Source organism: Nomascus leucogenys, chromosome 13, assembly GCF_006542625.1.
Source record: "Nomascus leucogenys isolate Asia chromosome 13, Asia_NLE_v1, whole genome shotgun sequence".
In the NCBI taxonomy this organism is placed as follows: domain Eukaryota; kingdom Metazoa; phylum Chordata; class Mammalia; order Primates; family Hylobatidae; genus Nomascus; species Nomascus leucogenys.
This window is the reverse complement of record NC_044393.1, coordinates 6,782,273-6,810,145: the sequence shown is the minus strand read 5'-3', so window position 1 is coordinate 6,810,145 and position 27,873 is coordinate 6,782,273. Positions and strand designations below refer to the sequence as shown.

General features: G+C 44.6%; 2 protein-coding genes across 2 annotated transcripts; one reads left to right on the top strand and one right to left on the bottom strand.

Annotated features, from left to right (window-relative positions):
* The first annotated feature begins 43 nt into the window (after nt 1-43).
* RAE1 (ribonucleic acid export 1) lies at nt 44-27,873 on the top strand. The gene is made up of 12 exons (XM_030825218.1): nt 44-377; nt 3,018-3,114; nt 3,707-3,811; nt 5,610-5,702; nt 14,532-14,618; nt 15,985-16,071; nt 16,185-16,256; nt 17,854-17,961; nt 22,894-23,000; nt 23,082-23,157; nt 24,035-24,229; nt 27,428-27,873. Exons 2-12 carry the CDS (start codon nt 3,025-3,027, stop codon nt 27,512-27,514), a joined length of 1,107 nt encoding a protein of 368 aa, XP_030681078.1. The 5' UTR covers nt 44-377; nt 3,018-3,024; the 3' UTR covers nt 27,515-27,873.
* MTRNR2L3 (MT-RNR2 like 3) lies at nt 8,066-8,642 on the bottom strand. Its single transcript, XM_030825220.1, has one exon. It carries the CDS (start codon nt 8,188-8,190, stop codon nt 8,116-8,118), a length of 75 nt encoding a protein of 24 aa, XP_030681080.1. The 5' UTR covers nt 8,191-8,642; the 3' UTR covers nt 8,066-8,115.

The following is a 27,873-nucleotide window of genomic DNA, read 5'->3' as shown; positions in this document are numbered from 1 at the left end:
ACAGGCGTGAGCCACCGCGCCTGGCCAGTTGCGGATTTATAAAAGCAGTCGCTTAGCAACTTGCAGCGGCTACATCAACTTTGGACCAATTCGCAAACTGCTGGTGTAAAGCGTTTCTGCGCATGTGCTGTCGCCTTGCGGGCAAAGGAGCCTTTTTCTTCGACGATTTCCGGGCGACGCAGGAAGTGGCTCCAGGGCGCACGCGCGTTGTTTCCGTGGTAGTCAGGGCAGTTTCTACCGCAGGCTTAAGGAGGCTTTGGGCTTCTGGGATTTCTGTCCGCGCTCCTCGCCCTAGTCCTCCGCGCCAGAGCAGGTTCGCAAACTCCTCAGACCCTCCTGCTCCCGGCCGCCGCTTTCCGCCGGGGCGAGACCCCCAGGTAGGCCCCGTGCCGCGCGCGTCCAGTCGTTACCCGCCGCCATGGCGCCCGCAGAGGCCGAGTTGCCTCCGGGGAGCGCGCTTCTGCGGGGTGCTGGGGCGCGAGCGGGACTGTTGACTAAGCTTCGTTACTGGGCCCTGGAAGCGAGATTAGAGCTGGAAATGGCCTTAGGGGTCACGTAGGGTCTAATCCATAGCTTTTCTTGTGGGGGAACTGAGCCCCTGGGAAGGGTCACATTGCGTTAATGCAGTGTCTGTCACCTCCGTCCCTCCCCCTTACACGTCTGGCGTCTCGTCAGATACATGTCAGCTCCTGGGAGACGCTTTCCCTGGCCGCTTTGCAGAAGGGCATCCCCTTTTAGCCTCTTCCACGTCAACTTGCTTCATTCTTTCGTAGCAGTTACCACTCTCTGAAACTAAGTCTGTTTCTGTCTTATCCCGCCAAGTATTTATTTTATACGTATATAGGTGCAACTGTACAGGCATTACTTCTCCAGGCAAGTATTATTAAACACCAGCCGCCCTGGGCCAGGCATTGTACTGTGGGACCGAGTATGCATTAAGGGAAGAATCCAGGCAAGTGGCTGCCCTCTTGGAGCCAGCATTCTGGTGGGGAAGAGATTGAGTGTAAACAAGAAATTCCAGGTCATGACTGGTGCTGTGAAGAAGGCAAGGGATGTGATGGAAGGTTAGATATGTTAAAGTTGGCAGAGAAGCCACTGAGGAGGTAACTTTAAAAAAGAATACGTGTGACAGCTTTATTGAAGTATAACTTAAATAACATAAATTTCAACCATTGAAAGTGTACATTGTGAGTCTGGAAATTTTACGCAGTTGTGTAAACATGACAACTTCAAATTTGGGCCATTTTCGTCACCCCAGGAAGTTCGGAGGAGGCAGCTTTTGAACTGGGATATGAAGATTCAAAGGGAGGTAGCTGTGGGGAGGGAGAAGCAAATCATCCCAGGCTGAAGGAACAGCACTAGGTTTGCTCCAAGGCAGGGATGAGCTTGTTGTGTTCAGGAGAGAAGGGAAGCCAGCAGAGCTAGGAGGGCTGGGGTGCAGCAAGGTGGGAGAGAGCGGGAAGAGATTGGGTGGGTCCCACAGATGCCTGTGCCTTCTGAACTTTGGAAGCTTCCCAGTGCTCAGCATAAGGTGTGGTCCACACTGACTAATGCGAACGACTGGCACCTACCATGTTCTTTTCCCCAAGTTCATCCCTAATCGCAGAAATCTTCTCTCCCAACTTGAAGGTTGAGGTAGAGGAATAGAGTGAAAGTAATATTTATTAAGAACCTGTAGTGCTTTAGGCAGTGTGTGTGTGGCTTCACTTAGTTCTCATAACTCTGTGAAGTAGATATTAGTGTCTCTGTTTTACAGATGAGAAAATCAAGGTTAAGTGACCTGTCCAAAGCCATGTAGCCAGCACCTGAACTGCTTGCAGAAGCCTTGTCATGCGTTTGTTCGTTCATGCAGTTAACTGGTGTTTCAAGTACCTCTGCATTTGAGGGCAGAAATGTGGCTGGCAAGCACCACATCCCCTCACGTTCACTAAAATATACATGTGCTTGTAGCTGTTGCTCTGACCTTTTGTTCTGCACTTATTTTTCATGAAGCTGAGAAAACTCCAATGCCTTCCCCAAATTCCTTGCAGTTTCTCCGTTCTGTGTTGTCTTGTTAGCAAGGATGTCACTCAGCCATTTGGCTCCCTTTGGAGAGGTGACTGGTATGGAGGACTTCTCAGTGTAACGGGTAGTAGGATTGAAATGTGGTTTCAGTGTATGTAAGTCCTCGGGGAGTTGGAAGGAAGAAAGAAGGGAAAAGTCGTTTATTGTACCCACTATGAACTAGACACTGCATTTTCTGCATAATCTGATTTGATCTCCAGAGCAGCCCTGGAGAATGTGTTAATGTTCTCTATGTTTGCAGAGCAGGAAAATGAAGCCTGGTGAGATTAGAGTCCCAACTCCTGAGTGGCAAGAGGCCCTGACCAAACCCTGGTGGGGCTATTAGATTATGATATCCAGGAAAAAACCCGGCGTGGGAGAGGTTCTTGCTGGGTAAATGTCCAAAACACGATGCCCGACCTTTTTAAAACTTTTACGAAGAAATTGCTGATTCGCTGCCCGGACTGGTTGTTCTAGGTAGTTTCATGCAGATACTGACCTAAACTAGAATGCAGAAATTAGTAAGAAAGTGAATGCCCACTAGGTGGAAACTTGAAAGCACGGGGACCTGCGATCTTGTTTACTGTTAAATTCCTGGTGCGCAGCTCAGTGTCTCTATGTAAAAAATGAGTGAATTTATTTTCTAGCTGGTGACTACAAAATAATCTGCAATGTATCCATACTGGTTTATTAATGGTAACAAATGAACCGTACTAATATGAGATAATAGGGGAATCTGGATATGGAGTGTATGGGAATTCTATATTTACTATTTCTGGAAACCTAAAACTACTCTAAAATAGAAGGTTTATTTTTTTAAAACACTCTGCTCATTGCATTCTTGTCTGAAAAGTGAAGCCTGGCCTCAAGCCACTTTGAGTATTTCTCTTCTGCCAGTTAATTATCTTACCATTGCCTCTCAGTGATATTACTTAAGAGAAAACCCATCCTTAACATTTTTCATTACTTTTTAGGGTCAAAATGAGCCTGTTTGGAACAACCTCAGGTTTTGGAACCAGTGGGACCAGCATGTTTGGCAGTGCAACCACAGACAATCACAATCCTATGAAGGTACCACAAAAAGCTTCCTGGGGCTTGTAGGAAGAGTTTGGGCAGAGTTTCTCCCATCAAGGACAGAACTTGAGATGACTTGGGAGCCTCCTTTGGGCCGAAAGCTTTGAAACTTTGTCTGATTCATGTTTCTCAAACACTGGAGCACAGAAAATGTGTCCCCTGTACTTGTGTCCTGTTCTTCCTGGCCTGCCAGGTCTCCAGAATCACCCAAGGTGCAGATTCTGGTGTAGATTCCCAGGGCCTGGCCCAGCCAGGACTGTCGACTCAGAATTCCCATGGTTGGGGAGAGGGGATGGCAGGTGAAAACTGTGATCTAGCACTGTGGGGCCAGAGTGAACTGGTCATTTAGAAAACAAGACCATGGGCATTTCATTAGGCAGCTGCTGCTGCTGCTGCTAGTCCTGGTGGTGCTGGTACTTTCTCTAGCTTATTTTTTACTCCTCTCTTTTGATCAAAGTAAGGAAAGGTCTAATTCAGTTAGTTCTTGAACCCAAGGAAAGGCCACCGTGAGGTAATTAGTGAGAAAGAAAACAATTCGGAATGAAGTTGTGAGCATGCATACATTTTAACATTGACTTTTTTCCCCCAGGATATTGAAGTAACATCATCTCCTGATGATAGCATTGGTTGTCTATCTTTTAGCCCACCAACCTTGCCGGGGAACTTTCTTATTGCAGGATCATGGGCTAATGATGTAAGTGCTCCTTAAATACGTGTTCTATAAATCATCTGTCTTTGTATGGCCAAGGTTAGCTTTAGCTCCATTGTTTCCCAAGTAAATGAATCAGTTAGACTTATTTATGGCCTTTTTTAAGAAATCAATTTAGGGGGTGTGAACCCTTCTGAATGGCAGATATTATTTGTTCTTACACCCGTTTTTGTTAGGAAAGCACAATCATGTGTTGTTCGAAATTTTCTACTTTAGTTCAGTCTCTTGAAGTTTATTCCCAAATCAAATGTCATATTCATCCAGAGTGAACATTATACCCAGTGGCACACACCAACAAATTCCCCTTCTTGGCATCCTGACAGTGTTCCTCAGGCGTGTGTGAAACTTTTTCAACGTTAAAAGCACAGATCTGCCTAAATACTTACTCATCATGTACAAAAAGAGAGACAAAAAAATTAGTTTACTAAAAGAAAGAAAACTCTGGTAGAAAAATAAGCAAAGGGTGTAAAGAGGGACTTCACACAAGAAAGAATAAACCTGAACCATTCATCCATACTTGTAATCAAATAAATGCAAATTTAAGACTCTTTTTTTTTTTATTAAATTAACAAAATTAAAAGTTTAAAAGAATAATAGTGCCAGCAAGGATAAGCTGAAACCCTTTATGTACGGCTGGTAGGTATGTAAGTTGGCTTTTCCACAGGATAATTGGCAATTGTTATCAAAAATCCTGCAGCTTATACCCTTTATCTCATTGATGCCCTTCTGGGACTTGAGTAGGAAATCTGATAATGTACTTCAACTACATTATCTAAATTAACCTTTATAACAGCCAGAGCACTGTGAACTTCGTCTCTACTTTATGGATCAGGATGCTGAGCTTAGGGAAGTAGAATAACTGGCCTCAGGTCATGTATCTAAGTGAGTGGCAAAGCCAGAGGCTGCAGACCCACAGTCGGACTCAGGCCCACACTTCTAGTTAGCCAACACCTGGTATTGCCTCTCAAAAAACCATAATGCTAGTGAAAATTTTGAAAATTTTAATATCCAGTAGTAATGGCAATGTATGGTATGTTTGTATGTTAGAGTACCATTGTAAGTTTTTGGAAAAGCTTTCGAACTGTAGCCTATAGCACAGGGGCAGCAGGGGTTAGGAGAGCAGGAGGGAGGATGGTAGTCAAGGTTGAGCAAGCTTGCTTTCTACATGTAATTTCTAGAAAGATTTCAGATGATTTGCTGCTTAAAAAAAGGATGTTTAAAGTTGAACAGGCTGGTGATGCAGGTGAGGAAAGCTGTAGCTGCAAAAGTGAAGATACTGTATAATCTAGTGTCTTACAGAAAATATGTGTACATGGAAAGAAGACTAAGAGCACACAGAACAATTAGCTGTGATTGTCTGTGGTGTGATTAGGGTGATTTTTATTTTTTTGCCATATTTACAAAATCTCTAAAATGTATTACTTTTTTAACGGAGGGGAGATTATAAAAAGTATTCAGAAAAGAGGTAAGTTTCTACTTTGGTCTGATTCTCTGAATGGTAATGGGTAAGTGATATTCTACTTTAGAAGACATATCTCATAGATGCAGTGAGAAAATTATCTGCAGTTTTATGTGTAAGCAGTAGAATTTGTTTAATAGCTTAGGCGTAAGAAAACAGTTGCTTTCATAGATATTTTAATTCCCTTGTTCTTGAAGTTAGATAATTAGGTTGCTATGAGAAGTCTATGTATGGTTAAGGTGTACCCCATTAGTTTTTAGGTGTTAAATGCAAGCAGTACATCGTAAATTGCTTTGTTTGCATTGAATTTTTTTGTTACTACAGGTTCGCTGCTGGGAAGTTCAAGACAGTGGACAGACCATTCCAAAAGCCCAGCAGATGCACACTGGGCCTGTGCTCGATGTTTGCTGGAGTGACGTACGTTCCCTTCCATTTCTTGTGTTCCATTTAAAGTACAGAATGATTTAGAATATTTAATAATCCAAACACAAATAGCATATATGTGTTCATATTGTAGGAATTCTAAGTTTCTGAACATAAATATAGTCATTTATTGATGTTCTTAATGTTGGCTTTAGTTAGCCACTTTCTTTGAAAGCTTTTCTTGTATTAAATTTTGTGTGTGCGATTAAGGAGAGTTTAATGATTAAGGGACAATTTATGAAGAAGCCAGCAGGGAAGGTGAAACACCTGTGCCAAGCTGCAGTGGGCGGGGCTCCTGGAGCACAGCATGAGCTGCAGCTGTAGAGGGGCTTCCGCCTGGCGCAGGGGAGCCAGGGGATGAACAGCTGTAGATGGGCCTCGGCCTGGCCAGGGGAGCCAGGGGTTGAACACCCCAGCCTCTCTCCTCCCTTCTCCTGCCATTGCTGCTGGTGGCTGAACCCAACAGTAGTGAGAATGTTAAGGGGCCTGGTGACAGGCAGACACACGGCAGTGCTGAAGAAGCTAAGCCTTGAGGCCCCTTCCAAGACCTTGTACCTGTTCCTTTAGTCAGGTTTATTGAGTCTGATTTGCCTGCTGTAAAACTGAACCTTTTTGGTATACAGCTCTGTGAGTTTTAAGAAATGCACAGAGTTGTGTTCAAGATATAGAACAGATCCATCGGCCTCCAAATTCTCTTCCTTCCTTTTGTCGTCATATCCTTCCCAACTCGCAGCCCTTGGAAACCACTCATCTGTTTTTTTGTCCCTATAGTTTTGCCTTTACAAGAGTATCTAAATGAAATCCTATAGGGTACAACCTTTGCGCTCAGCATGTTGCATTAACGTATGGTGATTGTTTTATCAGATATATTTCCTGTGTTTGGGGTGGGTTGCTGGGAATTAGGACAGGCGTTGAGATATAACATCTGCAAAATGCTAATGTAAGTGGTAGAGTTTTCTCATAAAAGATGTACGAGTTGGTCGTAGCAGTATTGGGGGTATGCCATTTGAATTTGTAATAAGAGAGTGGTTAGAAGGGTCTTGGTAATGAAATTTGTGGTATAGAGTTCTGGCATATATACAGTGTGTAGTGCTCCTAGGAAAATAGTAGTAGTTAGGGCATTTATTATGATAATATTCATGTATTCTGCTATAAAGAAGAGGGCAAATGAGCCTGTGGCATATTGGATGTTGAAGCCTGAGACTAACTCTGACTCTCCTTTTGTTAGATCAAAAGAGGCTCAGTTAGTTTCTGCTAGTGTGGAGATAAATCATATTATGGCTGGGGCCATGATGGTAGGAACAGTCAGAGGAATTCTTATGATGAGTGTGTGTAAGTTAAATGAGCTGCATATCAGTAGAACTGATAGCAGGATAATAGTTAGGGTGACTTCATATGAAATCGTCTGGACCACAGCTCATAGTGCGCCGATTAGTGCATATTTTGAATCAGATGCTCATCCTGATCATAGAATAGATAGATGGCTAGGCTTGATGTGGCTAGTATAAATGGAAGGCCTACATTAAAATTAGAGGATCTGGTATAGGGAGGGGGGTTCATAAGAGGAGAGTGATAGAGAGGGCTAGGGTTGGAGCAATAATATAAAGGGTGATAGTAGATGTTAAGGGCCACAAGGGTTCTTTGGTGAAAAGTTTTATTGCATCAACAAATGGTTGAAGCAGTCTGTAGGGACCTATAATGTTGAGTCCTTTGCATAGTTGTATATAGCCTAAGATTTTTTGTTCGATGAGTGTAAGGAACGCTATCGCAATGAGTGGGGATAATGAGCAGGAGGAGGTTAATTACAGGCATGTTGTTAAGAAGAGGAGTTGAACCTCTGATGATAAAGTGTTTTATGCAATCGCTGGGCTCGCCATCTTAACAAACCTTGTTCTTGGGTAGGATGTGTGATGATTTAAGAGATTGGGATGGCATCATCTATGGAGTGAGGGCACTTTATGAAGTGGGCCCTACTTCTCTTGTCCTTTCGTACTAGGAGGAATGTTAAATAGGTAGAAACTGACCTGGATTACTCTGGTCTGAACTCAGATCACATAGGACTTTAATCATTGAACAAACGAACCCTTAATAGCGGCGACACCATTAGGATGTCCTGATCCAACATCGAGGTTGTAAACCCTATTGTCGATATGGACTCTAGAATAGGATTGCACTGTTATCCTTCGGGTAACTTACTCCGTTGGTCAAATTATTGGGTCAATGTGTAATAACTCACTTAGACTAGTGTGGTCTTAGTTTAGGTTGTTAGGAGGTTGAATTATGCTCCGAGGTCACCCCAACTAAAATTTTTTAATGCAGGGATAGGAGGCTAGGGCCTGTAGGCTTGTTGGAGTTTCTGTTTGCATTGATGAATTAAAGCTCCATAAGGTCTTCTCGTCTTATTTGTTTATATCCGCCTCTTCACGGATAGGTCCGTTTCACTGGTTGAAAGTAAGAGACAGCTGAACCCTCGTGTGGCCATTCATACAAGTCCCTATTTAGAGAACAAGTGATTATGCTACCTTCGCACGGTCAGGATACCACAGCCATTGAATATATGTCACTGGGCAGATAGTGCCTCTAATACTGGTAATGCTAGAGGCGATGTTTTTGGTAAACAGCCGGGGTAAGATTTGCTGAGTTCCTTTTATTTTTTGTAATGTTTCCTTAGAGCATGCCTGTGTTGGGTTAACAGTGCAAATAATACGGTATTTATTAAATCATTTATTAATATTGGGATGTTAACTGCCAGTGGGTTACTCCCATCTGATGTGAGCTTATGCAATGGAGAATGTCTTCATGTTACTTGTATTAACATTATTGCTTCTATTAAGTAATAGATTAGTCCAATGTGATGTTAGGAGTTCAGTAGACTGGTTAGAATTTAAGATAGTTAGGTATTGAGCTTAAATGCTTTCTTAATTAGTGGCTGCTTTTGGGCCAACTGTGGTGGTAATGTTTTTTTACTGTCTATAGGAAGGGTCTAAAGAGCTGTCTGTCTCTCTAGACTAACAGTTAAACTTACAGGGAGATTAATTCCGTGGGTAATTCCGTGGGTAAGTTGAAAGTTGAACTAAGACAGCCAGCTATCACCAGGCTCGGTAGGCTCATCACCGCTATTCATGAATCTTCCCACTGTTTTGCCACATAGGTGAGTGTGCTCTTTCAGCTATTCTTGGGTAGCCCGTCTGGTTTCAGGGGACTTGGTCATAGTTCTCTATGTAAAGTTATTTCTAGTTGATGCATTATGCAGAAGGTATAAGGGCTTGTCTTTGCTTTTTAGTCCTTGATATAGTTCTTTCATCTTTCCATTACGGTACTATGTCTATTGCACCAGGGTAGAAATTTCTATCGCCTATACTTTTGTTTAAGGTAAATGGTTTGATTAAGATAGTTTGATAATATTTTTAGTGAGGTTTGGGGTAGAGTTGTCTGAGTGGTCAGGTCATGATGAAATCTTCTGGATGTGCCTGATGCTTTGGGTTAAGCTACACTTCTTCGGTTTATCGAAGCGCACTTTCCAGTATGCTTACCATGTTACAACTTATCTCCTCTATATCTGTGTAGAAAATTATCAGTAATAGTGATTTCTAGAGGAGTATCCGAGGAGGGTGATGGGATGTGTGTGCGTGCTTCATGGCCAATTGCTCTCTGCTCTTGGTTTACTGCTAAATCCTCCTTAAGCCCTTAGATTTCATAAAGGCTGCCATGAGATTTTCTGGACATAGAAAATGTTGCCCATTTCTTGCCACCTCATGGGCTACACATTGATCTAACGTTTTTATGTGTGTACTTGTGCTTACTCTATAACCTTTTTAGGGTTTGCTGCAGATGGGCATATAGGCCGGGGCAAGAGGTGGTGAGACGTATCAGGGTATATCGATTATAGAACAGGCTTCTCTAGAGGGATATAAAGCACCACCAAGTCCTTTGAGTTTTAAACTGTTGCTTGTAGTACTCTGGCGAATGGTTTTGTTAATGTAACTATTAGGGTTTAGGGCTAAGCATAGAGGGGTATCTAATCCCAGTTCTTGTCTTAGCTACTGTGTCTTCAGGGTATTAAAGCTACTTTCGTAGTATGTTTTATTTCAACTGGAGTTTTTTACAACTTAGATGGAGCTTAGCACTCTTTACGCCAAGTTCTATTAGCTTGGGTTAACTGTATGGCCATGGTGGCTGGCACGAAATTAACCAACCCTAAATATTTGTATAGCTTAGTTAAACTTCTGTTTATTACCAGATTTAACACTGCTGTTTCCTGTGGGGGTGTGGTTGAGCAAAGTGTTTTGAGCTGCATTTGTGCATGCTTGATACCTGCTCCTTTTGATCCAGGTGATCTAGAGGACATTTTCACTGGGGTAGGGGTGCTTGCATGTGTAATCTTACAAAGAACTAATAAAAAGGTCAGGACCAAACCTATCTGTTTATGGGGTTGTGTAGACCCATCTAGACATTTTCAGTGTCTTGCTTTGAGTGGTTAAGCTACATTAACTGCATAGAATACTTAAGTGGAAAATTAAAGTATGAGAAAGAAAGAAAGAAAGAAAGAGAGAAAGAAAGAGAGAAAGAAAGAAAGAAAGAAAAAGAGAAAGAGAAATAGTTGTTTACAGTTCTGGAAATTCAGGGTCTTTAAAGTTGAATTGGCAGAGGTTTGGCTGAGAGGGTTATCCATAATTAGAGTATGGTTGATTTAGAGTTATGGTGTACTGGGGCAGCACTTTCAGAGGGTTATGCTCAGGGTATCATATCAGTATTAGGGCAGAAGTTTAGTTAATCTATTATACATAGTGAAGGATTTATTGGGTAGGAGGAGCCTTAAGATTTTTTAGAAAATTACATCAATCGAGGGGTAGCTGTTGGGGTGTTTGTGGTTAAAATATGTCTGGGCTCTGACTGGGTTGCATTTTAGTCTCTTGTGTTTGGGGTGTGGCAAAGGTATGTTTACCTAGGTGGATGGTAAAGTCAGATTAGGAGAGGGGGAGTTTGCGATTTATTCGGAAGTACTTCTTGAAATTGAGCATACGTGCATGCGTGAGCATCTGTTGATTAATTGTTAAGTCCTTCAACCATGAATTAACACCTTATGGTTGTTATGTCAGTCCGGAATATTCAGTATACGTTCAGCTACAACGGATTTGGCAGGAGTCAGGCTGTTGCCATGCTGAGTCACAGCACCCCAAAGTTAAAAAAATACCAAATGCATGACAGTGCTCCTGTGACTGGCTAATAGGGTGGTAGTCATTAATCCATCAAGATGTTTTAAAGATTATTTAAAGGGAACCTGTGGGCGATCTTAATTTTATGGCCATACGTTAATGCAGGGGTCCCCAACCCCCAGGCTGTGGACCAGAACAGGTCCATGGCCTGTTAGGAACTAAGCTGCACAGCAGGAGGTGAATGGTGGGCCGGCAAGCCTTACTGCCTGAGCTCCGCCTCCTGTCAGATCAGCAGCGGCATTAGATTGTCACAGGAGCTCGAACCCTGTTGTGAACTGCGCACTTGAGGGATCTAGGTTGTGTCTTCCTTATGAGAATCTAATGCCTGATGATCTGAGATGGAACAGTTTTATCCTGAAATCATACCCTTACTTCACCCCAGTCTGGAAAAATTGTCTTCCATTAAACCGGTCCCTTGTGCCACAAAGGTTGGGGACCGCTGCTTTAATGTGATCTTATTTAGCTTATATATAAGAAATAATTCTGTGTATAAACATTTTGACATAGTTTAGGGGCCACAGTTGCTCCCATTTTATTCATTAGCAAGAATCGGCTTCTCTGAGGCATTTTTATCCGTCTGTAAAATGTCTTCCTGACATACCTGATCAAGTTATTGTGGCACTACCTTAATAGATACATGAAAAGTTTGAAAAGTGAAGCATTCATTTTGTATGCAACTTATTTTTAGTTTACACACGGAAAAGTAGCAGCATGAGTAGATTTGAAACATTTCTAATGTATTTTGTCTGTCTTTACTGATCCGGCAACGGGTCAGAATTAGAAAGTTTCTTATAAAGTATGGCAAGAAATAGAATTAACTAATGCAGGAATCCTTTTGCTCAAATGTTATCTAATGGCTACTGGAATTTATAAAACTGAATCTAAGTTTCATACCATCTAGTGGGAGGATCAGACACAGGAGTGAGAGTTGTACGTTCTGAGGGGGAGGCAGGACGAACTGGTGCTGGGTGGGAAAAAGAATACAGAAGGCAGCTGTAAAGTTTGGAAAGGCTTCTGTGAATGCTTTACAGAAGACAAGAATAGAGGTAAATTTTTGTTTGTTTGTTTGTTTTTGAGTGTTGCTAGAAGTGCAGTGGCGTGATCTCAGCTCACTGCAACCTCCACCTCCAGGGTTCAAGTGATTCTCCTGCCTCAGCCTCCCAAGTAGCTGGGATTATAGGTACCCACCACCACACCCAGCTAATTTTTGTATTTTTAGTAGAGATGGGGTTTCACCATGTTGCCAAGACTGATCTCGAACTGCTGAGCTCAAAGTGATCCACCCGCCTTGGCCTCCCCAAGTTCTGGGATTATAGGCATGAGCCACCACGCCTAGCCAGCAGAGCTGATTCTTGAAAAGTAAACCATGTGCCTATAGCTTTTTAAACATTGTCTCATCCAGTTGAGGCCTGGGTTCAAATTTCAGCTCTGACTCTTCCAGGCTTTTGACTTTGCCAGGTCGTTTAATCTTTCGAAAATTTGTTGTCTTGTTTAGAAAATGAAGGTAGGCTGGGTGCAGTGGCTCTTTGGGAGGCTTGGGATGAAGGATAGCTTGAGGCCAGGAGTTTGAGACCAGCCTGGGCAACATAAGGAGACTCTGTCTCTACAAAAAATAGAAAAATTAGCCGGGTTTGATGGCCCACACCTGTAGTCCCAGCTACTTGGGAGACTGAGGTGGGAGGATCACTTGATCCCAGGAGACTGAGGCTGCAGTGATCCATGATGACATTCTAGCCTGGCAACAACCCTGTCTCAAAAAATAAAAAAAATTATCTGAGTGTGATGGCACATACCTATAGTCCGACTAGTTACTCATGAGACTGAGGCAGGAAGCATCCTTGAGCCCAGGAACTGGAGAGTACAGTGAGCTATGATTGCACCATTGCACTCCAAGCTGAGCAATAGAGCAAGACCGTGTCTCTAAAAAAAAAATAAATAACAATAATAAAGTAAATAATAAAGTGAAGGTAATAACAGATAATAACATTATTAATTCAGCAAATAATTGTCAGGCCCTTATTGTATGCTAAATCCTGGAGATAAAGTGGAAATCAAAGTAGGCAAAACCTACGCTTCTAAAACTCATGATCTCTTAGGACAAACAGAGGAACAAATACAACTTCTCGATAGTGGAAAATTGTGATGACTAGATTAAATCTACATGGAAGGATTAGCACAGTGCTGTCACAAAGTGGTTAAGGAGCTTGCCTGTGAGAACAAAAGTGAGTGGCTGAGCCTAGGCCCAAACCTTCCTGGTGATGGAGCCCATGTGCTTAGCAGCCTCCCTCATGGAGCTTTACAGAAAGAGTCAGAGCTACCTGGGAGAGGAAGACACGCAGGTAAAGGCACAGGGGCGCTGAAGACTCAAAGTTACCTTTGAGGCATAAAAGCCAAACTCGTAAAGTTGGATCTTCGGTACTTTAAGGACATGGTTCAAACTCTGCGGCTGAAGCAGGTAGACTTAGAGCAGCTGGTGGAGCATTCACACATACTCTTTCTCTCCCCAGTGTTTTGCTGGATTCTCCTTTATGTCTGCACGTGTCCACTGAGATTGGCGTGCTCTGCTCCACAGTGCTGATGGCATGTGGTGGGGCTGGCATTATGAGATTAAGAGGCCAGTGTTCACTTGGACTCAGGGCAGCCCTCTCCATACACTCATACCTTTCCTTTGCTGTGTTTTCAAGGATTTGTAGAATTACAACCTCATTAAAAGCATGAGGAGCAAGTTTTATCTTTTCTTTCAAATGAAGTCACTTCAATGGAACAAGTTTTTGCTAGAGGAGAATGGTGGTCAATTTTTGAGCTCTGGAACCAAAAATGAAATATAGACTAGGCCAAGGTTCAGCAAACTATGGCCCATGAGTCAAACCTGACTCATTGTCTATTTTTGTAGATAAAGTTTTATTGAATTGCAGCCACACTCATTGACATAATATGTCTGGCTGCTTTTAAGCTGCAGTGACAAAGAAGACCTACTTTGAGTTCTCTGTGTGAATATTGTGAAACCATCACACAGTGACCACTAATTTTTAAGTCTTTGACAGGTTAGATAAGACCAATGACTGTTGTAAATTGGCATAGCTTTATTGCATGTACTTTGAAGTGTTATTAGATAGGGACTGAATAAAAGTAATAGTGATTATAGTTATGTGTTTTGTATATAGAGAGAAAGATAAATGTGACAGAATGTTTACAATTGATGAATCTATGTGAAGTGCTTATGGGTATTTTTTGTATTTTTGCAACTTTTCTGAAGGCTTAAAGTTTATCAAAATAAGAAAAAAATATTTAAAGTGGCCCATGGTTGCTGCTGAGAGGAGACCTGGGATCAGGGACAAGAGAAAGAGTTTGTTTTCACTAGTTCGTGATTTCTGATTTTTAAAATCCTGTTTATATGTTCTCGCTTAGAAAAGTAAGTCAATCATGAAATAGATGAAAATGAATTTTTTGTATGATGCTGTAGTTTGCAGTACACTGGTCCCCAAACAGTTGGAAAAATAAAGATTGCCAAAGTTTGCCTCAATATGTTCAACGTAGTATCTAAATGTATATATAGTTAGAGATGTAATTTTTCTTAAAATGCAAAATTTTCTCCATTTTATTTTAGGATGGGAGCAAAGTATTTACGGCATCGTGTGATAAAACTGCCAAAATGTGGGACCTCAGCAGTAACCAAGCGATACAGATCGCACAGGTAACAGAAGCCTCTGCAGAAAGGTTGGGCACAACTGGTATCCAGGACTGTGATGGCTCTTTAAGTGAAATAATTATTATAATTATAATAAGAAAACGTGCAGTTAGACTCTGTCAAATAAATTAGACAATGTAACAGAAACCTCTTTAGCACAAAAATAACAATTTTATAACCATTCTCATTCTTAACTAGTGTTCACAGATTGTCTTGTCATGGGTTTTCATATATGTATGGATGGAGTCATAAGGAGTTAGTGACATTAAAATCTATGAAAGACAGGTCATAGGTGGTCCTTGCCATTCACAGGTTGGACGTTGTGACCTCATGCATGGCTGGTCTTCTACCAATTGCATTTGGTCACTTACTCATTCAGCAAGTGTTCTGTCTACGGGCCAGTAATAGAGCAGCAAGTAAAAGGGTCATTTCCCCACACGTGTGGAACTTTTACCGTTACTCAGGGACCACTGGCAGGTACTGTGTGAAGAATGCCAAGGGCAGAAATAATGAAGATAAGAGAACCTAGAACCAGAGGGTCCAGCCTGCTAACGGGGCTTCAGGAAGAGCACAGTGCTGAAACATTTTCAGGAAGGCACTGCATACTCAGGTCACAGTGCTGTGTACTAGAAACATCTCATTGATCTCTTAGTTCCTGTCACCTCAGTGAGTAAAACTGTGGTGGAATCCCCTACTTGTTATTTCTGAATATCTCCCTAAGGAGGAGCTTACTTTCACTCGCACATATGTCTTAATTATGAGTAAAAAAATTAAAAGTTTGCTAGAATGGAAGGTAGATATATGTTCTTGTGTTAAATTGACTGTTTTGATCATGGGTGTATTAGTCCCTCCCTGCATTGCTATAAAGAAATACCTGAGACTGGGTAATTTATAGAGAAAAGAAATTTAGTTTGCTCATGTTCTGCAGGTTGTATGAGTATGGTGCTGGCTTCTGCTCGGCTTCTGGGGAATCCCAAGGGAGCAGGAGAAGGAGCAGGCACATCACATGGCAAAAGCAGGAGAGAGAGCTGTGGGAGAGAGGAGGTGCCGCACTTTACAACAGCCAGATCTCACGAGAACTCACTATCGTGAGGACTGCGCTAAGACAGGAGGGATCCGCCCCCATGACCCAGACATCTCCCACCAGGCCCCACCTTCAACACTGGGGGTTACATCTCAACATGGGATTTGGTGGGGACATGCAAACTATGTCAGTGAGGAAGGATTGGTAAAATGCTAAATATCTTTTGGTTTTTGTTTCGTATGGCCTCAGTATTTAAATTAGTTTCTTCCCTTTGAATTGCCACAACTAAAGCTGTTCAGCACATTCTTAGATTTACCTTGACCTGTTCTGTTTTTGTCTTGTTGAAAGCATGATGCTCCTGTTAAAACCATCCATTGGATCAAAGCTCCAAACTACAGCTGTGTGATGACTGGGAGCTGGGATAAGACTTTAAAGGTACAATGTGCAATTGGGCATTGTTTGGTCCCATCAGGATTGTCGTTTACTCTTGCACCATTTCGACTTCTGCTCTGAATGGTCACATAATGGCTTCTCTTTTTTGCTTTTAGTTTTGGGATACTCGATCGTCAAATCCTATGATGGTTTTGCAACTCCCTGAAAGGTGTTACTGTGCTGACGTGGTAAGAGATTTCAACCTAATACGTGTTTACTTTAAAAAAAAACCAAAATAAGTATTCTCACCTTGTGGCATCTTGCAGTTAGCGAGTAATATAAAAATCCTGCCAGCTTTAGTAATAGATATAAAGGATGAAGTTGAGATTGCCTCAGTCGTCTCCAATTGGGAGATTTTTGTGCTGCGTTTCTTCTAGAAGTACTAAATGCTGGATGTCAAGTTTTCCTGCCACTCATTTGAACATATGCAGCTAGCCACATGCCATCTCTAGTGTGACATCTATCATGTCCTTTCCATGGCAGTAGGAAAACTTGCAGTAACTTTGTGAGGTGGTACCAGGTCTTTGGGGACTGTTTCTGAGTGGGATAGAAATTGAACTTTCTCGGCCAGGCATGGTAGCTTACGTCTATAATCCCAGCACTTTGGGAGGCCAAGGTGGGCAGATTGCTTGAGGTCAGGAGTTCGAGACCACCCTGGCCAACATGGTGAAACCCCATCTCTAAAAATACAAAAATTAGCCGGGCATGGTGGCGCACGTCTGTAATCCTAGCTATTCGGGAGGCTGAGGCATGAGAATTGCTTGAACCCAGCAGGTAGAGGTTGAAGTGAGCTGAGATCACGCCGTTGCACGTCAGCCTTAGTGACAGAGTGAGATTCCATCTCAAAAAAAAGGAACGAAAGAAATGGAACTTTCTCCATTTGTTTAGTCACGTCTTAAAGTTTTATACCAACAATCCCGTAATTCCACTTTTAGGAATTTATCACAAGAAAATAATCAAAGATACAGATGGTCTATGTTTTTTTGTTTGTTTTTTGAGACGGAGTCTCACCCTGTCGCCAGGCTGGAGTGCAGTGGCACGATCTCAGCTCACTGCAACCTCTGCCTTCTGAGTTCAAGCGATTCTTCTGCTTCAGCCTCCTGTGTAAGTGGGACTACAGGTGCGCACCACCAGGCCCAGCTAATTTTTGTACTTTTAGTAGAGACGGGGTTTCACATGTTGGCCAGGATGGTCTTGATCTCTTGAACTCATGATCCACCCACCTCGGCCTCCCAAAGTGCTGGGATTACAGGCGTGAGCCACCATGCCCGGCTGGTCTTTGTTTTATGTAATATAGTGAAACATTGGAAGTGGCCTAGGGCCATCAAGACACAGATAAATAAACCCTGTGGTAGGTTCATTTGAGGGGACGTTAGAAGCTACTGCTAGTGCTTGAAAAAGTGTGTGACGTGGACCTTATGAAACGTTTTGATTAGAGGATATGAACTGTACAGAAATATGCTACATACCAAGTACAATGCTGAGAACAAAGGCTGGAATAGTGACAGCAACTGAAGGGGTGGTGTAGGGTATATTTATTCTTAGTTCCTGAGTATATTTTCTAAATATCCACATATTTTATAGTTAGTTTTAAAACACGAGACTTTTTAAAATATATGAATGTTCTACTTTCAAATACTATTTCTCTAGGTTTTAGTGAAACATAATCCCAGGATTATTAAAATCCAGACTTAATTTTGTAACCAAAAATTGATAAAATACATTAGTATAAAAACAACACACTCCTTCACCTGAAGCACGTCTCTGTTTTCCTCCATTCCCTAGATATACCCCATGGCTGTGGTGGCAACTGCAGAGAGGGGCCTGATTGTCTATCAACTAGAGAATCAACCTTCTGAATTCAGGAGAATAGAATCTCCACTGAAACATCAGGTGTGTCATTAGTCAAATCAAGAAGTATATATTTAGCACCTGTTGTATGCAAGATTGTACTCACATCTGGAATACAGTTGTACTTTGAAAAACCTATAAGTATGTTCAAAGAGGGGTGAATTGAAGGATATAAACACAAATACTTAGTGAGTGAATACTAAGTAATGCTAAGGTATCCTTGGATGAACTGAACTTATGTCTTCTCCAAACATGCCCCTGCATGGCTGAGTGCTACTGAATTGTATGGGCCAAGGGAAAACTTCTCCTTTGCCCTCTGAAGAGGTTCACTGAAAACCAGCTGGTAAAAGACAGATTAATAGGAGAAATGGCATATAAATTTATTGATATGCACAGCATCTTACAACGATCTTAAAGGCAATATGGTTGATGCTTTCATACCATCTTGAGGTCACAGAAAGAAGGGGAACAGGCTCTCATGGTAAATTGGGTTCTCGTAGCAAGACAGGTTATGGGAAGAAGAGAAGAGGAGGTCTGTGTAGCAAAGGTGGTCTTGTTAATGTGGAGGAAACCCCACAGGTAGCACCCTCGGAGAGAATTGAGACCTTTAACGGCACCAGACTGCAGTTAATCTTCCCTAAATCAGGACAAGGGAAGGGCCTTGGAGAAAGCCTGGCTGCATCAATGCCGATTTTCTCTGCAGATACAAATCTCCCCACCAAAGATAGCTTTTCAGCTATTATTTCCAGCCGTTCTGAATAGCCATCTTGAAATAATGTCAGAGAAGTCTATTTTGGGGCAAAATATTTTGGTTTCCTTGAGAATAAAATTACACATCTGGATGGGTTGGTTCCATTGTAAATTCCTAGCTTCCAGCTTCAACTCTGCCTGCATCACGCCTAGACGGTTGCTAGCTTTTTCTCCTTAGCTTAATCCTCCACTTGCCATAGGGCTGCTGGGCCTGCACTCTTGTCAGCTTCTTCAATCTTTGTCTCAGCCAATCAGATCAGCTCTTGCTCAGAGAAAAAAGAAGCTAATGGGAACTTCCTCCTCTTTCTCCTGCCAGATCTAGAAATCTGCCTGTGCTTGCCTCCTCCCCTGCCTTTTCCCCCATGAGGTGGAAACCGTCCTGCTAAGGCCAGTTTTGTGGTGGGACTCCATGCCCTCCAGCCTTCTGAGGAACTGTATGCAGAGTATCACCTCTTTCCCATACCCCCGTCTCTCCTGCCGCGTAGTACTTCTCCATTAGTACTGACACTTGCTCGAGTCCAGTTGATCCTAGAAAACACACCTCCCTTGATCCCCACATCCTCCTCCAGTACCGCCCACGTCCCTTTTCCTTCCGCAGTGGGGCATCTTGCATGAAATGTCCTTTGTTCCCTCACCTCCCACTCATTTCTCACTCAGTGAGACCTTTGCCCCCGTTGTTCCACCAAAACTATTTTTGTCGTGACTACTAGTGGCATCCTCATTGGTGATTCCAGGGGACACTGGACAGCCATCCTCTTACTGGAACAGAGCTTCATTCACTGTTCTTACAAGAAACATTTCCCCTGGCTGCTGTCTTGCCAGCCTTTTACCCGCTACCTCTGTGGCTGCTGTTCTATCCTTGCTGGCTCTTGGCTGAATGTGGAGGTTCCACAAGACGTCTCCCTAAGCCGCCGCCTCCTCCACCCAAGCACAACTGATCTCCCATCCACTGTCGCTCAGCCACGCCCCGTGGACTGGAGACTTGGACCTCATTCCTGTGCTCCTGACATGGACACCCAGTCGGACAGCTCCGTGGTGTGTCTCCCAGGCTTCTGAGCCTACAGTATCCCACGCCAAACCCAAGACTACGTTCTGTGGCTCTTTATTCAAATGTCACCCTTGCCTCAGGATTCTCCCTTGCTACTGCCACCAGTACCATCTATTTTATACGTATGTATGGATGTCATATACATACTAAATATTTCACTTCTTTCGCCTACTAGAATGTAAACTCCATGAGAGCAGAGATTTTTGTTTGTATTCGTTGCCACCTCCCAGCACTTGGAGCAGGGCCTCAAGTGTAAAAGGTGCTCTGTAAGTATTTGCAGAGTGAACACTGCCCCTCTTGGCCACCACCAGCCTGTTGCTCCTGATGTGCTTCACAGCCCATTCAATGGGACCTCCATCTCCTTTGTTATAGCCAGAAATCTTGAGGTCACCCCTGATTGAACTTTCCCTCTCCTGTCTCACTAATCCTCAGTCTCCTCCCCTCCACCTTGAAATTATTTGGGAATCTGTTCATTTTTCTCCTTCCCTCCTGCCACATCTAATTCAAATCTTGGAAAGCACTTAGATCAGAACTCTGTGACATTGGTCTTGGCAGTAATTTCTTGGATATGACACCAAAAAGCACAGGCAACAAAAGCAAAAATGGCCAAGTGGAACTGTGTTAAACTAATAGCTCCTGCACAGCAGAGGGAACCATGAAGAGAGTGAAAAGGCAGCCTGTGGAATGGGAGAAAATATTTGGAGGCTATTTCTGACAAGGGATTGATTTCTAAAATACATAAGGAACCCCTGCAACTCAATAGCAAGAAAACTGGTGATGTGAAAAATGGACCAAAGACTTGAATAGACATGTCTCCAAAGAAGACATACAAATATCCAGCAGGTGTATGGAAATGTGCTTAACATACTAACCATCAAGGAAAGGCAAACAAAAACCACAGTGAGATACCGTCTCCTACCTGACAGGACCACTGTTACCAGAAAGCCCAAAGATAACAAGTGCTGGGGAGGGTGCAGGGAACCTGGAACCCTCGTGCAGTGTTGGGGGCATGCAAAATGCCATAACTGTTACAGAAAACTGGAGGCCTCAAAACATGAAAAACAGAATCACCATACGATCTAGCAGTTCCACTTACGGGTCTTGATTCAAAAGAATCAAAATGGGTATTTTGAAGAGCGACCTGTACTCCCAGTGTTCTTTATGGCACTGTCCACAATAGCCAAGTGAACAGATAAAGAAAATGAAGTGTATACCTGCAGTAGGATGCTGTGCATGCAGCCTGAAGGAAGGAAATCCTGCCATTCGTACAATGTGGGTGACCATGAAGCAGATTATGCAAAATGAAATAAGCCAGACACAGAAAGAAACTGCATGGTTCCACTTAAATGTGACATCCAGCATAGACTCACAGAAGTAAAGGGTGGAATGGTGGTCATCAGGGGATTGGGGGAGAGGGAAATGGGGAGCTACTTAATCAATGGGATGAAATTTCATTAAGCAAGATGAGAATGTTCTAGAGATAATGCTGTACTGCATGGTACCTGTAGTCAACAATAATGCAGACTTAGAAATGTGTTAAGCGGTGGCTCTCATGTTAACTGTTCTTACCACAATAAAATAAGCGTTTACGGCCGGGCGTGGTGGCTCACGCTTGTAATCCCAGCAGTTTGGGAGGCCGAGGCGAGCGGATCACGAGGTCAGGAGATCGAGACCACGGTGAAACCCCGTCTCTACTAAAAATATAAAAAAATCAGCCGGGCGTGGTGGCGGGCGCCTGTAGTCCCAGCTACTCGGAGAGGCTGAGGCAGGAGAATGGCGTGAACCCGGGAGGCGGAGCTTGCAGTGAGCCGAGATCGCGCCACTGCACTCCAGCCTGGGCGGCAGAGCGAGACTCCACCTCAAAAAAATAAAAAATAAAAAAAAATAAGCGTTTAGACCTTGGTCCTCGTTCAAGGCATCCTCCGGAGGTGAGGCAGGGGCTCTTGTAAGTGGCACCACTGGCCTTGCCAGACCCCGGCCTAAGCCCTTCCCTGCCTCCCCATTTCCTTTTGGATGAATCCCAAAAAAAACCTAGTCCCATCTGGCTTCACTTCCTGCCACTCAGTGCTAGCGCCCTGGCCTCTCCGTTGTTGAGGACTGATTGCCATCGGCCTTTGCACAGGCCAGTGCATGTGGCTCTTGGTGCAAGTGGCACCCCTGGCGTTGTGCAGTTCCTGGTGTGCCACACAGTAGACCCTGTGCTGACAACCAGCCATGGCCTTTTCTGTCGTCTAAGAACTTACAGATGTTGGTCAGTTTGCTTTACTTTTTTTCTTTGTACTCACAAAAGTGATGGCCTGGCAGTTTTTAAAAAGGCAGGGGAGCAAACAGTACAGGAATGAAAGAGGAGGCCGTTTTCCTTCGTACTTAGGAAACGTGCATCCCCAGCAGCTGTCACAATGCCAGAGGCGGCTGCTCCCTTCGTCTTGCCTGGCCCCTGCCTAGGTCCTGCCAGGCTTCCCCTGAACTCACACAGAAGCTCAGATGACCAGCTCAGGCAGGGTGGATGGCCCTCCAGGCTTTGGCCAGGTTGCCACGACTGGAAGGAAGAAGTGGTAACTCCGAAATTGGCCTCTCCTCAGGGTGGTCAGCTTCTCTGCCCAGGAGGCCAGGTAGTGGAATCTCTGGGTTCTTCTGTAGAATGGAGACCCGCCCTTGGGCCCTCACACTCAACACTGGGCGAAGTGCAGCGTGTTGCTTGTGTGTAGCATGGCCACTGCACCCACTGTCCCCTTCACCCTGTTTCCCTGTGAGACGGGTGTGGCAGAGCCTGCATCCCTCCTCCAGCTGGGGAGGCAGAAGCGCAGAAGCTTGGGGTGACCTCCTGAGGGGTGTCTTCCTAGCCAGGGACGTCTCCATTCCCCACGGGCAGGGCCGCTGTCTGCCTCACACCCCATGGGGCTCTGCTGACATGAACACAGCCTTGCAGGGTGGTGGAGGGAGAGCGAGCAGCGGGGGCAGGGGAGGAGCACAGGGTGTGCAGTTCGGTCATAAACTCACTGCTTAGATGGAGTTACTAAGGAGTTAGAAAGCAATGCTTACTGCTTTATCATATTTGAGTGATTTTTTCTGGTTCTTCTAAAACCTAAACATGGGGTAAAAATGACTTACCTTCATGTTAGTCATGAAATCTTATATTATGCTGTAATTATGTCTCTGTTTTATTTTAACTGTAGCATCGGTGTGTGGCTATTTTTAAAGACAAACAGAACAAGCCTACTGGTTTTGCCCTGGGAAGTATCGAGGGGAGAGTTGCTATTCACTATATCAACCCCCCAAACCCGTAAGTGTGACTCTGTCAGCTTGCAGATTTCACTCAACTTTCTTTAATAAAGGAAGACTTACATGAACCTTTGTCTTTCAGCGCCAAAGATAACTTCACGTTTAAATGTCATCGATCTAATGGAACCAACACTTCAGCTCCTCAGGACATTTATGCGGTACATTTTTAGACACTTTAATCATGGTGATACTTCTGGAAACCAGACTTGGAGGTGGCTGAGGAATTGTGGGACCAGAAAAGAGTCATCATTGAAGAGCTTGTGTGTTCATGTCCGGAGATAAGTGGCTTATGCTGTAGGCTTCAGATTTCTGTGGTTTTTTGTTGTTGTTTTTGAGACGGAGTTGCTCTGTCGCCCAGGCTGGAGTGCAGTGGGGTGATACCAACTCACTGCAACCTCCGCCTCCTGGGTTCAAGTGATTCTCCTGTCTCAGCCTCCCAAGTAGCTGGGACCACAGGCACCCAGCTAATTTTTGTATTTTTAGTAGAGACGGGGTTTCACCATATTGGCCAGGCTGGTCTCGAACTCCTGACCCTGTGGTTCACCCCCCCCCCCCCCGCCCCACCTCCCAAAATATTGGGATTACAGGCGTGCGCCATCGCGCTCAGCCTTGTTTTCTGTGTTAACGTGCCCCCTGACTAGCAGTGTTCTGTATTTGTTTCTGAACACAAGCTTAGGATGTTTTGCCAAGAGTCTTCTCCCTCCCTTAGGAGTGCTGGTAGACAGCTCACACACAGAGCTCAGACTGAGAAATCTGTTTGCTCAAAAGCAACGTTTTCCTGAGGTCTGCTCCTTGTTTCTTGCTGTCCACAAGCTCACTTTCTCTGGTGTGCAGGCCTCACAGTAGGCAAGATTGGGTTCTGGGCTGGCATTTGATGGAGGAAGCCTGGATAGTTTTCTTGCGATCAGCGGGCAGCAGCTGGAAGGAAATGTACCTGTGTGCTTTGTTTGCTAACTCAAGCAGGAAGTGTGCGTGGGTGGAACCTTCTCCACGCTCCTCTGCCTGGCTTCTCATTGTGCATGTCAATCCTTGCAGGTAAATGGAATCGCTTTCCATCCTGTTCATGGCACCCTTGCAACTGTGGGATCTGATGGTAGATTCAGCTTCTGGGACAAAGATGCCAGAACAAAACTAAAAACTTCGGAACAGTTAGATCAGCCCATCTCAGCTTGCTGTTTCAATCACAATGGAAATATATTTGCATACGCTTCCAGCTACGACTGGTCAAAGGTGAGAACTCCTGGGCCTGCTCTGGGCGCTCCAAGGCAGCAGAGCCAGGCTCTGGGTTCAGAAGGCCTAGGCCTGAGTTGTGACTCTTCTCAGGACTCACATGTGTCCTTGGGCAGGTCACCATCCCCTCCCTGTAAGGGGAAATTGCAGGACTTGCTCAAATGGTTGTGGGTATTCAGTACAGCCTTTGGCCAGAACCCAGCACACAGGAAGCGCTCGGCCAGTGTGAGCCATTACGGGCTGCTCTGTTCCTGGGCACAGAAGCACAGGCAAGCCGGGGGCTGCACTTCATGAAGGGGGTGGCAGGGCGGGTCATGGAGCTTTCACCTGGGTGCCGTTGGTTGCTTGGTTGGCTGGGTGGTTTGGGCAGGGGGAGTTAGGAGCTGGCAGGAGCGGGGCCACATTTTTGAGGCCTTTGGGCGTGATGGTGAAATGTGTAGACTCGGGTACTGTGCCCAACCCTGTGGAAAGTGTGTTGGCTTTCAACCAGCCTGCGTGTTTCTCCACTGCTCAGCTCTTCTGGAGAGGTTGTCATCATTGTATTTGTGGTTTTCATCATTTTCCTCCCACCCCACTCTGCCCTTTGCCCACAACAGCCTTCTAGACTTTCCCCTACCCTGCCCTGGCTTCCGATGGGGAGGTCGCCTGCTTCACATAGGAGGGGCTTCCAGTGGCCTGCAGTGTCTTTCCCGCTCACCTCATGTCTGCGTGCGCTGACCCCGCCTCCTTCCACCCTCATGGCTCTTTTCTGGGCCTTCTCCTACTGTCTTCTGTCCCCGTCCACCAGCTCCTCCCCTCTGTCTAAGCATGGAAGGCTCGAGGAGCCATTTCCCTGTATATTAAGGCTATCGAGAGAGTGGTGTCGGCACCTACCCTCTTGGTTCCCTGTGCACTGGCCCTTCCTCAGTCCACTGCCAGGTACTTTCTGGCCTCTTGCAGCTGTACTCAGAGTCCCTGTGGCCACGTCCCCCTCATCCAATCCAGAAGCTTCCTTTCTCTCTGTGCCGGGCACTCACCTGTCCCTTCCTCTTCCATGCAGCTCTCCTCCCTGCTTCTTGGCCATGTCCTGGTTTATTCTGCTTTGGGCTGTGGTTGCCGTCCTCCTGCCAGCTCCTGTCTCTTGCCCCTTTTGCCTTGCTGGCCTCCCGCTGTCTCAGCCTTGGGGGGCCACCACAGGGCTCTAACCAGCGCTTTGCATTCCCAAGACACCTGCTGCCACACAAGCCAGTGACTGGAGACATCCCTTGGTTCGGGCCCTGCCCGCTCCACCTGTAGTGTTTCCCAGTCTCAGGAGCATGGCTACACCTGAGTTCCCCTGAGGCCCTGAACTTAGACACAGAAGTCCAGCTGATTGCCTTCCATCCCTCTGACCCTCCAGGCCTGCTGCTGCCCCTGTGTTTTCCTGTTTGAGGGTTTGCTGTGTGAGCCATGAAGCTGCATTCTTTTTTTAAAGCAACTTTATTGAGGTACAATTGAAATGCAGTCATTGTTTAAAGTGTACAATTTGATCAGTTTCAACATCTATAAATACCCATGAAACTACCACCACAGTCATCTCCCTGAAAGGTTTTTGTGTGTATTACTGTAATCTTCCCGTACGCACACACAAAACCATGGATCTGTTTTCTGGCATTATGGACTAGTCTGAATTTTCTAGAATGTTACATAAGTGGAGCCCTACGCTACATTTTCCCCTCGCCCCAGCTTCTTTCCCTCAGCATAAGGATTTTGAAATTCACCCATGCTGCTGAGTGAATCACTCGTCTGTTACTTTTCAGTGCTGCGTAGTATTCCCGGGTGGGGTGTGCCATTTGTTTATCCATTCACCTGTGTAAGCCATGCACTCAGTTTTGTGACCAGAGTGTACTTTTTTGGTTTTGCCTGGCTGAGGTTGGACAGGCTGTGGCATGCATGGAGCCCGAGGCCTCAGCTCCCACATTGGGCTCTTCATTGAATCTCCTCTTTGCATACTCATCCCAGCAGCTGCATCAAAATTCTGCATTTTAACTTAAATGACACGCGGGACTCTATACATTATAAGCATTAAAAAACGTAAATTGAAAGCAGTGAGAAAGGTAATTGCTTTGAGTGCTGTTTAAAAATTGAAGTAAAAACTCATTCATTTAAGCAATTAGTGTCAGCTTATTGTGGGGGTTACATAAATTAGCATCTTTTTAGTTTAAGAGAAGTTTGCTTCAGGGGTTTTTCATTGTTCTTAGTTGAAGGACAGTTAATCTCCAGTGCAAAGTCATGACCACATATGATTGATGTTATTAGCTTGCTGCTTGAGTAACTGTTCAGAAAAACTACACTTTGTAAATTATGAGAATTAGTGGTCACTGTTGAGCAAAACTTATAGAGCTTTCTTGGCGTGCCTGTTGGGAAGAGAATAAAAATGTGTCATCAGAGTACAGGTGACGGAGTGCACCCAGCACCATGCCCCACCTCCCTCTTCCAGGTCTTTGGCCCACCTGCGCCTCCTGCCTGCTGTCTTTCTTCCGGATCATCTTCCTGGCTCACCCCACTCACCTCTCTTCCTAAAACTCAAATGTGATCACGTCGCTGACCTGCCTACAGCCTCCTTTTCCCTGAGGAATAACGTTCAAAGGCCTCCCTCTGCCGTTCACAGCCCTGTAGTCTGGCCTCATCCTGATTTTGGGGGTCTTTCGATGCTGTATAGCCCTGCATCCCCTCTGGTGTGGGCCTGGGCAGACGTGCACACCTCTGCACACACCTCTGGCTCACTCACCACCGTTCATGCCTCTGCTGCACTCCATGTCTGTTGCTCCTTCCGTGTGGGGCGGGGTGTCCTCCCTCATCCCCATGATACCTTGCAGGTCAGATGTCCTCCTTTCTGTGAAACATTCTCAGGTCAGAACTAATTCTGACCAAGGGACCCAAGGCAGTTATCTTGGCGTTAAAGTCCTGGGGTGTTAAAAAGGGGCTCAGTGTTGAAAACGAACCTGTGAAGACTCTCTCAGCAGGACATTGATGACACACTGGTACCAACCACATCCTTAGGCCTTTCTCTGAGGACTGAAGTTCTGCTTCACATTTGACTTTATCTTTGTTGTTTTATTTCTCTGAGAGATTATATGTTTCCAGTATTGTAGCACAGGACTTCACCTAGAAAAAGCACCTACAAATGCTAACTTTCTTTTGAATAATAAGATCATTGGTGTTTTTTTTTCTCTTTAGGGACATGAATTTTATAATCCCCAGAAAAAAAATTACATTTTCCTGCGTAATGCAGCCGAAGAGCTAAAGCCCAGGAATAAGAAGTAGTGGCTGGAGACTCTGGCTCGGCCAGAGTTGTTTCTCTCCACTCTGCCTCATCTCTGTACGAATTTGGGTCCCAGCCTTGTTGGGTTGTCAGCCATGGACATGGATGTCAACCCCTGGAGAAAACGATGTCATTGTTCAGCAGCCGAGAGCCCAGGCGTCCCCGGCGACTTGCCGTCTCTCCATTACACTGCCTGTTGCAGAGTGTTTCTGTAACTAAGGGGATTGAGGTTATTGTAGACGTTAGATTGCGGGCACCACCAGGGATTTTGCAGTGCTTCAGTGTACGTGCTAGAGAATATTGGAAAAGTGTCTGTGAGCCCCGTGCTGTATTTTGTAATAAAGTCTTTTGCAGATTGCTT